Source organism: Cyprinodon variegatus, unplaced genomic scaffold (genome assembly GCF_000732505.1).
Source record: "Cyprinodon variegatus isolate N-32 unplaced genomic scaffold, C_variegatus-1.0 Scaffold717, whole genome shotgun sequence".
NCBI classification, from domain to species: domain Eukaryota; kingdom Metazoa; phylum Chordata; class Actinopteri; order Cyprinodontiformes; family Cyprinodontidae; genus Cyprinodon; species Cyprinodon variegatus.
The window spans coordinates 241,936-257,133 of NW_015151170.1; the positions used below are offsets into that span (position 1 = coordinate 241,936).

The following is a 15,198-nucleotide window of genomic DNA, read 5'->3' on the forward strand; positions in this document are numbered from 1 at the left end:
CAGTCTTATGATGCAGTTTCCAGCTCAAGGGATCTTCTAAATCACAACTGCACCCAGCCACCAAAAGTCTGTCTGGAACAGTTCGTGGGAGAAACTGTGCACAGGGGAATCCTACATCGCACACGTTAAAATCAAACTCTGCTGCTGCATATAAAATCAAAGTGGTTAACTGTTTAGTTTTTTTTTTTCATTTGGTTATATGAATTAAACTCATAAGTCTTTTTTGAAATTAGCCTGCGGTGCTATAAAACCATGAATACTTTCATAGATGTTTTGACCTGTAACTGTAGCATTTCTCTTTCATATTTAAAACTATAAAGCTTTAACTTGCAAAAAGCTATGAACTACATATTTAATATTTCTGGATGATTGTGTGATATATTGTCATATCCCTGTGTGATTAAACATTTTAAAACCTTTGCCTTTTTGTAATTGATGCAATATAAAGACTGTTTCAGTGGTGTGGTGTTAGGCTACCACCAATAAGCGGTCTGGCTGCTAAACTAATGAAATAAGGCTTTTTTAAAGTAAAACAAAGCCATTCATTAGCCCAAACATGGTGTTTGAGGTTTTTTTTTCTCCAGCATGTAGCCTTCCTGACGTCATCGAACTGCACTTCTCGCGAGACTTCTGCTCTTCTCGCCCCAGTCTGTCATGGCGCCCTAGAGACGCTGTTATTGTTCAGTTCTGTGGGTTGTTTGGAAAACCAACGCGGAATATAAAGCCCATAGAGGACGCGCGGGAATGAGAGGACGATCCGGAGATAATGTTGAGGACCACCGGCTTCTTCCGAGGGATTGACTGTCCGTTTTATTCGGACTACGACGGCGGCAAAGGCGGTAGAAATGGGTGTAACAGACCGTACTGTCACTTCAGGCACAGCCGGCAGAGTCGGCCGTCCTACGGAGACATTAAAAAGCTCCAGTCCGGACAAAAAGGTGCATATTAAGTGAAGTATTTATTTCTCTGTCTTGTTAAATCACACAAAAAACAAGTTGACATCAACTAATAACATGAAACCTTCCATATCCATCGCTTTGATGGGAATTTTGGTATCTTTGTCCTCTGGTCATGCTCTTTAATGTTTCACCCTGTGTTGGAGACCAGCTGTGAAAGACTAATTAATTAGTCACTGGGTGGAAATCTAACCCGCAGTGACAATAAAGTATCCTGCAATGTATGAAATGTTGCCCTTGAACCACAAAAATGGCTTTTTAATGTTTTAAATCGCAGTTAAATCTAATGGGGTTTGATTCCCACATGGAAAACATTTTTACAAGACAGTGTATTAAAAACTACTTCTGTAAAGATGTTTAATTACTGAGGCTATGGTAAAAGGCAAAAGCGCCACATTTAAGCAAAACACTGCATTTCTGCAGCTAAAAATACAAAGTTCCTTCATATTCCACATCCCTACATATAAAACAGAGCTATAATTGTGCAGATATTTAGTGATAGATATGCATGTCCGGCTAATAAGGATACAGCATTTTGTCCCACAGTTTAACAGAACATTTATGGTTTTATGATGCTAATACCAAAAGGGATGTTTAGCCAAGAATTTCTCATTCTGGTTTCCTGGTTTCTTGTTTCCATAGAGCAGGAAATCAGCTCTGTGTAACACTTTTGTCTTTACTGCATCAAAATAGTTTTATTTAATATTTCATCGGGTGTACACCTTGGTGCATCACATCTTTAGGATTTGCATAGCTTAGGGGGGTCTGCAGGTTTCCTCGCCCAAAATTTTGAAATTTAGACCCTGAAGCGCTATTTCTTGCATTTTGAGGTGGAATGCAGCTATCTTTTTGTCTTTTTCACAACACTACCTTGTCTTGGTTATGGGAAGTATGTGTGCTTGAGTAGAGGTGGAAATTTCATAAACAACCATATTTCATAGGTTAATTCAAACAATCAGAAAGTGTATTTTTTATGCTTTTACACAGGTCAGACTCAGGAGCATCTTTGAGTAATTTCCTGTTGTTGCTGATCATTTGTATTATTTTGAATATGAAGATGTACTTCAGAAATAAATACATATTCAGCCAAGCAAATGTCAAAATGGCCACTTAAAACGTGTAAACATTTATAGGCATATAAAACTTAAAGGTAAAGTGGAGGATTTTTGCAAATTTTTGAAAATACCTGCTCTCTCTACTTAAAAAAAAAGAAATTCACACGCTCAGCCCTGTATTCGCTCCCGAGAAGGAACGCCTATTAAACGAGTGTGAGAGCGTGCACAAGCCCATTTCTCCTCTTGCATGCTCCGTTTAAAAGTTGCTGTTTGCATCGCTCATATGAGCTTACTTTCCAAAAGAAGATTTGCAATTTTTCCACTATGTCAGACCAGGGCTGGACTGGGAGATTTTTTCAGGCCAGAAGTCAGTCATGTAACCAGGCCACGGTGGCTGACTGAAATTACTGATTTCTTAGGTAGTAAAATAAAACAGGACTAGGATCTGTTTTGCTTTCTGATGACGCAACTAAAAAAAATAAACAAGCTTTTATCAACCAAAAAGTAAATTTTTTATTATATGTTTGAGTTTACCATCAGCTTTGACAAACATCAAACCAAGTAGAGGAACAGACTGGATGTAGAGAACAGTCTGGTATCAGCTGTTTTTTCTCACTGAGCTATCGGAGCCCATCAAAGTAATTAAATTCTTCAAGTTCAAGTCTTGATGAAAACAAAGTAAAACAAATTAAGTCAGTCTGAGTATAATTTTTGTTCCCAATTCATCAAGTTTAAATGTGATTAAAGGGAAGCTCAGTTTTTACAAATACAGCTTTATAATATGACTTTATTTTGCATTTATTTTGATTCCTTAAAGCTACAGTCTGTAACTTTTAGCGACATCTAGCGGTCAGACTGCAGCAACATGAACATCTCCCCCCACCGCTTCTCCCCCCCAACAGTACAGCGAGCATTACGGGACAAAATGTCTTCCACGACGTCCGCATCACCTACCTTCTCAAGTGATAAGGTTTGTTTACATAGATAATTTTACAGATAGTATTTCATTAGTCTGTGTAGGGTATAGATTTCATGTAGACTTAAGATAATAAATATACCCGTTATTTTTTCTACATCGTTGTGACGTTTTGGCGATCTCACAATCGCTAGTTTGTTGGCTCTGCGCTGCCGTAGCGCAAAGATGTCTGCCTCCATGGCTGCGAGACCCGCTCCTATGTAATTATAAATAACGAATTCTAAGGCAACGCAAATATTAAGGTTAAGAGGCTGAGCTCGTAGATGATGATAAATAACATAGTTATGTATAATATATTACATTTCTGACTGTATATCCCTGTAATTATTACACACTGTAGCTTTAATCATTTCCAGGCAACATATTTATGTTTTCGTATTTAAAAAGAAAAACATACATTTTTAAAAATTAAATGCTCAAATTAAACTATTATGTAAAATAGTCTTTATTTAAGTTATTGTATGTAGCAATCATCAATACGTTTGACTGAGAGAGAAACTCATGGTATCAAAAATTGCCCAAAGGGAGACACAAGTCAAAAAAAGTTGCAAAACACTGATCTAGAAGGACCTACTGTAATTTCTAAGGTTGGAATATTCAGTAACTTTACCGCTGTAATAAATCAGGTACTGTTCTGCATTTGGCCACGTCCTCCTCCAGAACCTTTGTTTTTTTGTCTCTCTCCCTCTCTGCGCCGCCTTTCCTTTTACTATGTTCTAAGACCGAGGCCATTGCTTCTTATCCTCACTTGCACCGCTTGCTACCAGCACCAAACGCACATCACACACCTTCCTCCACACTCTGCTGTCTGTGTCCCTCCTTAAATGCTACCGGCCAAAGTGGCCTGGTCTGTCCCTCCCTCTGACAGGCGCGCTGCTGCTGCACCAGCAGACTTGAAATGAAAATAAAATAAGAGAGAGAGACGCAGGCCAATCCCAGGCCGGCGCTTCGGGAATACTCCCGTTTCTCCCAATGGCCATTCCAGGTATGTGTCAGACTCACTTCAGGTAAGTGAAAACACGGATGAGCACATAGGATGGCATTTAGTAAACACATCACCTGAATGATTGACAATTAGGAGGACCACTTATTTTGATGATCCACCCAGACATCCTCCACTATACCTTTAACTCTTCCTAGTATAATGTTGTTTTCTGAAATTCAGTTTCTGCTCCAAAAATGTAATTTAGAAAAACTGTTATTACAGTAATTACTAGGAATGTGATTTTGATCAGGAGGAATCATCATTTATTGATCTTCAAATGGAACAACAGAAATGAGTGCTTTTAATAAATTGAAGATATCCTGCCATAAAACACTTCAACTTAACTTGAGCAGGAATCTTCTCCTTTGTCATCTTCCTCTTCTTTGCAGCGCTGTTTCTGTCTTTAAACCCATTCTAATTGTTTTCCATTTGTGCATTAAACGCTCTAGTTCCAGTGATGTGAAATAGGCACTTCCTGTTGCCAGTTGTCATGGTGACTCGTCGAATCTGATAATGGCTTTTTATACTTGTTGCGTACATGCTGAACTCTGAGTCGACCTAGTTGATTAAACTAACACAACAGCCCAGCCAAAAACAAACTTAGGCTAGATTAATTCAGATTTGAGGACCTAAGTCAGTTTGTTAAACCTGCTTTGTGAAACGGGCCTTAGCTCTGCTTCAGTAGTCATCCAGCTGTTACTTATTTATGGATCATCTGCTTATCTCCTATCTCTATGTCTGTTTCCTGTTTTTGTTTATTTTCTGTTTATTTATTCTTATAAAAAAAAAGCTGTCATATGTGCATGCACTGTATACACTGTATATATCCCATGCAGCTTTTTTCTACTTTTTGGCACATTTTTTTTTCTGAGTAAATATCTCAGCTGTGAGATCAATAAAGTAAATCAATCAATTTATTGTTTCTTGCGCTTGAGCCTCTTTCTGCATTCTAGTTCATCTTCGGTTTTCTGGGTTAGTTGAAACTGTTTCTTCATTACTGTGTGGCAGCAAACCCACCTCCATTACATTACTGCCACCTGTAGGGCTGGAGTGAGAAAGCCAGGAGTCATAATCTGGTATTTTGCGGATAGAATCCTTCTGAAATAGTTTTTAAATTCATGTTTTATCTTAAAAGAATTAAACTGAGCTCATTTTGACCCCATTTTTTCCCTCATAAGTGTATGGACAAGTGTCTGCTTGTGCATATGTGACCAGTCACAACAACTAAGGACACAAGTCGATTTTGGGGCATTTTGACTTTTTCACTGGTTTGGAAAATTTAATTTCCAAGTTTTCCGATGATGTGTCACGCATGGAAAATTAGAGTTGTTTTTTTTTTGAGAGTCCACACGATCTGACAGTAGGCACATTGAAAAGGCTTAAGTGGGGAAATGTAAAGTCACCTATGGCTTTAGCAAGATTAGCAGTTGGCCCTGGGTTGTTCACCATCTTTTCTTGGTCTCTTACTAAGAGGCCAAAAAGTTTGTCTAGCAACATTTAGTGGTGAAATAACTTGAAACTGAAAAATTATTTGGAAACAAAAAAGATTTAAAGCTGAAAAAAAGTATTTAAAAATAAACTTAAATTGCAAAGAAAGAACCCGAAATAAATTTTTGAACTAGTTTTTAGGTTGAAGATTTCAGTAGATTCAGTAGGTTTTTTATGAAAACTGCTGAGACCTCTGTGTGGGGGCGGGGCTTAGATGACGTTTTGTTAGAAATAACAATTTGGGCACCTGAACAAAATAATGAAAGCAGTTGCCTTCAGGAACTATGGGAACTAAAAATGTCTATGAAGCTTCATTGACACTGGCTTTGAATTAAAAAAACAAACAAAAAAGAACTAAAACAAAACATGCTTTGTAGTTTTATTTAATTTTTTTCCAGTTTAAAAAAAAATTTGCGGCCTGCTACGCTGATATACGATGGTGAGAAATCTGCCCTTTTTTTTTGTAAATTAAAAACCATAACTGTGTTTCTTACAGACCAGGGTTACGATCCCTTCAACCCAGAAGTAGTGCGACCACAGGAGCAGCAGAATGGAAAGCCGGCTCCATCAGGAGACATCAGCGGCGCTCTGGAGATGGTCAACAGAGCCATCGAGGAAGTCCGCAGCGAGGTGGAGCGAGAACGGCAGAGGCTTTCTCGCATGGGAGACGAACCCTACAGCCCTACTGAGAAGACCTGTTCTCCTTCACCTGAAGCTGTTAAAAGTCAACCTCCCACCTCACACCTAGCTTATGATCCTGGAAGCTACCGGATCACATCAGGGGGGTACGAACCCACCCCAGGCTGCAGCAAATACACCTTAGATTCAGACGATCAGGGGCACAACAGCAACTCCATGGAGTATGTTCCCACGTCAATGAAAAAACCCCAGTCCCGCACACAAATCCCCTCCCCGCCCCAGAGCCCGAAATACATGAACAGTACATCCTCTGCAAAGTGCAAATACACTCTGGACAATTCTAAACCGTCTACTGATATGGAGTACGACCCTCTGTCTAACTACACTGCAGGTATAGCCGTGAAAACCAAGAAAGAGGAAGGTTCCCATCCAGGTAAGACGGACCATAAGACACACAAGCTAACGGGGACTGACAACCCAGATTGTGTTGGAAAAAAGCCCCAGCTGACGAGTATTGACTTAAAAAAGTACACCATCTCCGACTCTGATGGGGAGAGTTCTGGAACAGAGTATCGGCCCACATCGCTGAGCAATCTCCAGCAAAGAAAGGCCAACATTATGTCTGCTAGGGAGGCTTTAGAGAACGAAGCAAAAGACAGAAGCAAGAGTATAAAGGGTGCACTTACACAGAGGAACAAGGAGGAGCTTTCACAGGACTTAGACAGCCAGGAAAAAAACAAACAAAAGGAGAAGGTGCAAAAAAAGAAGGTGGGAGACCAGAGTGTTGGCAGTAAAAGCAGTAAACATGAGAAAACACAAACAACCGATAAGAACATGAAGACATCGTTGGGAGTTAAAAGTAGCAGCGGCAGCTCCAGTTGTACAAAAGACAAAGGATCAGTAAAGAACTGCAAACAGGACTCTGCTAAGAAAGAGAACAAGAGTCAGAAGAAAGACGATGGTAAAAACAGGGTAAAGGTGAAGGCATCGCTTCAAGTTCAGCGGGAAGGAAGGGATGAAAAGAAATGTGACGGTAAGAATAAGACGGTGGAAAAAGTTAAACGAGACTTAAGTCAACAAGACAGAGATGTACGAGAAAGTAAAAAACAGAAAACATCGGAGCGAGAGAAAGAAAAAGACCAAAGCAAGCATAGAAACGGCAAATTGGACGGAAGTCAAAAAGAAAAGGACATCAAGAAAAGTAAGAGCAGCTCCGGCAGCTGCAAGGGGAGCTCGGCTAAAGTGAAGCAAAACACCAGCTTGTCAAAAAAGAAACCAGAGGACAAAAGTCTGAGTCTAAGCCACAGCGATCTGTTTGGTGACGAGAGCCCAGAGGAGGCCGAACCCATGGAGGCGGACTACGACGAAGAGTCCGAGGAAGATCTGGTGAGGAAATCAGCGGCCGCGCTAAAGAGGGGTCGTCTAAACAAGAGGAAGGCTTCAGAACGCACACCGTCTTCCTCAGAGGACGAAGCCGACCGGCACCTGGAGCGCAGTGAGTCGACATGGGAGGAGCCTGACAGCGTCAGAGTCGACTTTTCCGTGTTTCAGGATGATCTGGATTTTGAGTCCGACCCGATGGAAGAGTGTTTGCGCATCTTCAATGAATCCAACGATGTGAAGAAGGAGGACAAGGGAAGACAAGGAAAGCAGGTACCGCTCTGTTTCTCCTTCACTTTTCATTCATATGAGAACTGATCTCAGAGCAGTGATCTTTTCTTCTACTCTTTCAGGCATCCAGAGATTCAGAGGAGGAGAGGATCACAGATGGCACTTTAACCACCGTCTACCCCGGCCAGAAGAAGAGAGTTTCCCATTTTGTTGCCAAAGGAGATGTAAGTTAGCAGCTCTGGACTGGCATGGTTTACTTTATCTAAACACTTTGTAGTATTTGTACCTCATCATTGTCTATAAGGAACCTTTTCATGTTCTTACCAGCATGAAAAACAGGTGTTTGGATTTCTATATTTTCCTGTATCACATTGTGTTTTTTTCCCCCAACCAAACCAGTTCCAATCCTGTTTCAGAACCGTTGCTGTTTTTCTCAACAATGAAATGATCCACTTTCTGTAGAAGTCTGAACCAGAGATGCTATGATAAGCTGTAAAATTTCATTCAAAGCCCATTTTCCTAAATATAAAGAGTGAAACTAACGTTAACTTAGCTCACATGAATCTACAGGCACATAAACAGAAGCAACCAAAGAAAGCAAAGGATGATGCACTCATGCGGTTGACATATTGGGCTCTAGTGGCTCTGAATCCAGAGAGATTGTACTGTTACTAGCCAGGGTGCACCGATTACAGGTTTCTGGCCGATCACCGATTCCTGATCTGCAAAAAGATCATGCAGATTCAGATTTTGATGATACAGATTTCCTTTTATAACTGACTGTCAGTTGTTATAAGATCCCAAGACACAAGATATGCCAATCTTATTTTACTGGGGGGAAAAAGTAATAATTGTCTGTGAAATACTAAAAACTTTAAAAAAAATATATAAATTAAAGTTTAAAGCTTTGACAGTGTGTGGTTATCAGACATTTACAGAACTAGATCAGATTGGTGGAAAAGGTCGATTTCAAATCTTAAGTATCTGCCAATCGTCGATCTCCCAAAATTAAGTAAATCGAGTCTGATCAGTCAGCCAATAAATCTGTGCACCCCCTTGTTACTAGCGCTGTTTAACAGGTATTTGTTGTTGCCTCCAGTGGAACATTAAACCTGGACTCGCATGAAGTGCATTAAATCATAAATTCCAACCTAATCTACCGTGTTTGTTGCTAGCATATCTTCTTGCAGTGGTGCTGCTCTCTGAAACAGGAGAGGCTCGGTGGTGTTAATTAAATCTAAACATAACATATTGCATTAACAAATGTTGAAACACATAATGCACATTACTACAAATGGTGAAAATAGCTTTTATGGAGTGCACTGAAATAATAAAATCCAGAAACCTCAGGAAGAGGTCAGCAAAAGACGACTGTTCTGATTGAAGGATCACTTTTTTCCTCTCTTCTGTCTCATGAGGAAAACGCACTCTGTCTGGTCACTGTCAATCAAATATCTTTTAGTGTGTTCGACCTATCAGCATCGAGCTGCCAGCTTCATGACCCACCCCCTGACTCGCCCCTGCTCCATAGATCCCCTACGAAGTTTAGCCTCACTGGAAGAGACATATCTTTGTGTGTTATCCAATTACAGTCCTACTTTCTCACTGTTTGCTTCAATACACAGAGGTTCAAAACTCAGCGGTGATTTCTCATAGAGACTGAGAGATTGCATCAGAGAATGGGCTCTGAGTAATGCTGAGTAATGCTGAGTAATGCACAACATACAACTAAATAATAAAATGAAATTTGGGCCACATTTAACATTTAAAAATGTATATTTGACTAATTATTTTACTAAATTGACGAGGGCAGTTTTAGCCTCCCTAGTATCAATGAGAGATCTCTGCTGTCTTCTTCTGTCATGTGACAGTTTTTTTCTTTAACGCCCTCTACCTTTTTATCGTCAAATCGTTGCCTTTTGAACGCAGCAAAGAAGTTCATAGCGCGTTGTCATACTGGTCTCAACTTGAGGAGTTTATTTAGTGTTTAAACCTACAAACAGAACAATTTAAAGTTCATTCTGCATCCATTGAACAGTGTTTATAATCCCCAACTTGCTCCTGGATCCATTCATTTTTCTGCTCTAGCATGGCTCCTTTCTCTCTGGTATTAAAGGCTCTGTTTAAGAAGGAAAAGCGGCGCCATCTAGAGGATGGTGGTAACATTGGAACATAGAAAGAAATTCTTTTAAGCGCACGATATCAATGAATCAAATTGAAAAAAATGTAATCTGTTTTTGATGAACCATTATTTTAAAATCATTTGAGGCCCAATGAATTGGGGCCACGTGGTACTAAATCTCCTCGTGTAAAGCCTTCAGTATGTGTGTGGAAAGTGTTTATGTGCTTGTAAATATTTTACAGCTGCTGTTCTGAGTATTTAAAGGGAAACAACGTTTATTTTTTACATTTGGCCCTTGATTTTACGTTATTACATCATGTTCTACTCACCCATATGAGTTTTGTGTCATTTGGAGCCGTTCTGAAGATATTCAGTTAGGTTACGGTATATCCAAGTAATGTCTTCCTATGGGCAACGACTTGAAGGCACAAACTAAACTGTTCGTAATTTATCATTTATGGTACGCCAGCATTCATAACATGTAGGCAAATCACTGTCCCCCAGACATCCGCGGTTATATTTTTTTATATTTAAAATTTTTTTTTAAAACAAAGCGGAGTGTGTATGACGTCATCCATGCACGTCGGCTACCGTTCATTCATCCTGTCCGCTAAACTGCAGCTAGTTTTACTTACATGCCCACACTCGACCCATTGTTACCTAATAGATAATTTACTAGTTTTATCACATCTCCTTCTGCAAACTTGCTGCGTGCACTTAGCTAGTGTAGCCCGGCGCGCGGATGACGTCATATACACTCCCCTTTGTTTTAAAAAAATATAAATATAAAAAATATAACCGCGGCTGTCTGGGGGACAGTGATTCGCCTACATGTTATGAATGCTGGCGTATTACTTGGATAGAACAAAACCGAATATCTTCAGAACAGCTCCAAATGACACAAAACTCATATGGGTGAGTAGAACATGATGTAATAACGTAAAATCAAGGATCTAATGTAAAAAAACGGTGTTCCCCTTTAATGCGTCTTTGCACAGAATTCTGACTTAATCAAAAACCGGCCTGTTAGCATGTTCAGTCATTTAATACACAAAATTATATTGAGACATTTAATGTTAACCTTTTCCAGTATTTTTAGGACAAACCTGACAACTAAAACTTTATTGGCCCTAAAGTATGAGAAGACTTTTCTTATTAACTCAGAACATCATTTTACTAAATACATTTCCTGTTACGTCATAGCTGGACAAGTAGGCCCAGATTTTGGCCCAAGTTCCAAACAATGATGACATAATGAAAACAAAGACCAGCTTGTTTTAGAGGAAGATCAGGAACATCTCAACTTTTGGCTAAATTTGGTCTTTACCTTCAAGAATTTTATCTGAGCAAAGAGTGAGAGAGAATTTCCCAACAAATTAAGACATGTACTTCACAACATGCTGGGACATTTTTATGTCTTAACTCATCTAGAGTTTGTGAGTGGTGACACAAGTAAACCAGGAAGTAAAGCCTGAAAACAAGATATGAAAATATACCAATAAGAATTCAGGGGTTTTCCACTGATGGGATTTCATGGAAAAGTCTGAGAGAGAAGCTGGGACTCTGATCGGGAGACAGTCTCTTTGTAATAACAAGTCTCTTCCTGATTACATATTTAAAGCTGTTTCTTTATAAAACGGCAGTATAGAAAAATTCTGCTTTTTTGTTTTAGAATGGTATAATTTCAGGAATTGTAGTTTATTTTAATCTTATCCTGAAATCAACTGAGACAAGTAAAGTCAGCAATGCATAATAAAAAAAAAAACACCTCCTCTTTAGCAGCTTTTAAGATACCTCAATGAAGTATTTTAAACATATTAGGATAAGAAGACTCCCTACTGTGAAACATGGAGGAGGCTCTGTGATGCTCTGGGGCTGCTTTACTTCATCTGGCACAAGGTGCTTGAATCTCTGCAGATACAATGACATCTCAAGACTCCTAATGGATTCTAGAGAGAAATGTGCTGCTCTGAGTCAGACAGCTTGGTCTCAGTCGCTGGTCAACAGGATGTTGACACAAAACAAACAAATAAAAACAGCTAGAATGGGTAAATACTAGTCTGTTCTTTTGTGGTTTTGTTTTTATTTATTGTTTATTCATTGTTTTGTTTTCTATAATCGTTTTGCTGTTGTAAACACCAGAATGTCCTCATTGTGGCACAATTAAAAGCATGTCAGCAAAAAGACTATATATTCACTGTGAATCATGTTGGAGGGTGGAGGAGCCATGATTTGAACATGTTCAGGAGCAAAGAATGAAAGTTTTAAATAACCAAGCCTAAAATCAGACCTCAACCTGACGGAAACGACTGTAAAGCTTCACATAAATAGCAACGAATCCCTGTGGCATAAAAGCAATGTTATACTAAGGAATGTCCGCCAAAGTTTTAGTATGAAAAACTAATAAAGCCACATAGAAAATACCTTTTTAAGGCTGATGAAGGGGTTCTACAAGCCAATGAAGAACAGGCTGTACTGGTATTAACAGTGTTGAAGACAAAAAAGAAATAGACATAGTTAAGATTGTCCTGAGACGTGTCTTTACTTTTAATAAATAAAAACATTTTTATACATATTTACCTATATTGTACTGAAAGTAATAAGTCATATCTAAGTTTACTATAAATGTTTGAGCAACAATTACCTAACCCTAACAATTGTGAATGACTGTGTTTATTAATACAGTCGGTATGTATCAAACCCTCATGGTACCGATCTTTTTACTTTTACTGTTCAGACTGATGCACCTTCAAAGACTGTGGTCCGACCTTACAAGAGACCCACACCTCAGGAGGTCTGCTTCCAGCGCATGCAGCTGGCTCAGCAGCAAGCCGCTCAGCTCTCAGCCTCAGTCAAAGCTGCTTCACAGAGCTCCGCCTCCAACCTTCCTGGAGAAAAGAAGAGAATCGCTCACCGGCCCAATCCACAGCTGGCATCCACTAAGACGAGTAGGACAGTCTCTGAATCAAAGGTTTGTGCATCTGTGTGATCAAAGCATTGCAGTCATGCATGGATGTTTGTCCCAGCAGGTCCAGCACATGGAAAACCAGCTGTGGGTGAGCCCCCTCAGGGGGTGAAGAGCCAAACCACGGCTGGCATTCTGTCCAAGACCTCATCTACGATGCTGCAGAAGAGGACGGCTCACACACCCACCATGAAGGTGCCAAACCTCTGCTTATTTGATGTTTATATATTCTAAATAATCACCTTCCAGATGTGCATGTGTTTTTTATTTATATACAGGTTTATATGAGTGTTAGAAATCTGTAAAAGGTTTGGGAACATCCTCATAACGTACCTTTAAGTTACCTGGGGGAAAAAATGGTTGTTTAAGGAACCTGAAGCAACATTTTGTAACCAGTAACCCAGTGCCTGTTCTGCCTGTTTTGTTGTTGTTTTTTTCAGAGCACCTCCATGAAGCGGCCTGTCATTCCCACTGAGTTTGGGGCAAAAGTTCCCACCAACATCCGCCAGCGCTACCTCAACACTTTTATAGACGAATGTGTGAAGTTCTGCCCGTCGGAGGAGGCTGCATTTCGGATGGTGTGTGAATCATTGAGAAAAGGTTATTTCCCCCTTTTTTTTTTCTTTTACATTAAAAAGGATCTGTTTTTTGTTTTTTTGCTTCAGGCCCTCGATGAGGAGAAGCTTGTGTATGATCGCAGTAGCAGTAAAAACATCTACCTCAACGTCGCTGTGAACACGCTGAAGAAGCTGCGGGGCAAAAGCGGCTCGTCTTCGTCGCCTGTCACCAGTAAGGATCCTCCGTTCCCATCTAAAGGATCTATCCACTATGATTCAAATCTTTTTGAGGTTCAAATAATCAGAACGCAAATAATCGTTTCCACTCTAACTCTGACCTATGTGTCAACTATACACCTGAAAATCAACCTATCAGAGGGAATAATAGAATGGGTTTATGTCCTTAAATCAACATTATTTTAGGTACCTTCTCATTTACTTTCATGGATTTTTGTCCCATATCTTAAATAAGAAAACGTCTTTAATTAGACACTGAAGACGAATTTTTCAGCAGCTCTGTTTAGGAGATTTCTCTGGCTTTCTGTCCTGTGGGTCTGGACCCTTCATGTTGATGGTTCTCTGTTGGTTTGATGCATTCTTGCACTTGCTGTGATGTTGAGAACATAAACCTTCTTTATCTTCAGATTTTCATCTTGACAGAAATCCCCGTCTAATACACCTTTCCTACTTGCCCAAAAACCTGTTTAAACCCGGTGAACAGTCGGCATTTAGTGGCAGTGGGAACAGCTCACTCACGCGTTTCTGCCCGAGTCAATCACCTCGGCTCTGATCGGCATGCAGTTGTAACACCAGACCCTTGTTGACCCGCTAATTTATGTGATACCATTGAACACAATGTATGAACATCAACACCCGGCACCAGTCGCTTCTGATCTAACAAGCCGAAACAACCCGGTTTATGTTCAATAAACATGAAGCAGCACTGGTAAGAGGGATTCCGACGGGTAAAAGAGCGAAATAATAAAAAAAATAATACTGACTACCCTCTGGCTCCCATCCATGATGCTCTCCATTATTTACTCTCCTGATTTCCGTTGCACTGTCGACATAATCGGCGCTCGCTCACCCAGCGTGATGCTGTCATTGAACACACAGTGGTGGGGGGCCAGTGGCCAGGCAGCTTGCCATCACGGGATCGGACTCAGCTTTTCGGTCAAATATGTAAAGAACCAAAAGCCGATTGTTAGCGGGTTACCCTGGTTTTAGAAAAACCCGGGTTTTCAGCGGCTTAATTGAAGCATAGGGCTACCATCAAGATGTTTAGCAGTAGATACAGATTTCCTTTAATAATGCTCAGTATAATTTGTGTAAAGCCTACCTAATCAAATATATGGATTCTTTTGATTATAATTATATTTTTTTAAAGATTTGTGGAAGTTTTAGCCAGACCTAGATTGTTTCTTTAGCATAAAATAATTTATCATTGCATTTTTTAAGTGTCTTTGGCGTCTGGTTTGCTTGTAAAGACTGTGGTGGACGTTCATCAAAGGGCATCCTGGGGCACATTTCGTTCATCTGCAGCTGCACATCTTAAAGCATTTTGAGCATCAGGTGCTATATAACAATTTAAAGTACGATTAAACTCTATTTACCAAAGAGGAATTTCAAATCACTCTAAGCACACAATTTCTATGCGAAAATTATTGCGACAGCATCATGGAGATTTTTCAGTTGGAGGAAGGAAGCAGGTCAGCGGTTGGGAGAAGATGGAGCTAAATACGTTCTGTAAAAAAAAAAAACCTGCTAGAAACTTCCAAAAACTTGACCTGTCAACTCCTGTTCCAGCAGGACACCCACTCTAAACCAGAGTTAAACCACCCTAA

At 39.9% G+C, this 15,198-nt stretch overlaps 1 protein-coding gene across 2 annotated transcripts in view; it reads left to right on the top strand.

The window, feature by feature from the left end:
- Positions 1–649: 649 nt before the first annotated feature.
- Positions 650–15,198, top strand: part of rexo1 (REX1, RNA exonuclease 1 homolog) — a 25,982-nt gene continuing 11,433 nt past the window's right edge. Inside the window, exons 1-7 of one of the 2 annotated variants that reach the window (XM_015394991.1) lie at positions 650–938; positions 5,957–7,752; positions 7,833–7,934; positions 12,570–12,780; positions 12,859–12,992; positions 13,238–13,375; positions 13,463–13,586. In XM_015394991.1, coding sequence (XP_015250477.1) covers positions 767–938; positions 5,957–7,752; positions 7,833–7,934; positions 12,570–12,780; positions 12,859–12,992; positions 13,238–13,375; positions 13,463–13,586 — 2,677 coding nt within the window. In that variant the 5' untranslated portion in view covers positions 650–766. The remainder of the gene's footprint in view (positions 939–5,956; positions 7,753–7,832; positions 7,935–12,569; positions 12,781–12,858; positions 12,993–13,237; positions 13,376–13,462; positions 13,587–15,198) is intronic. The other variant, XM_015394992.1, reaches the window with a different exon arrangement.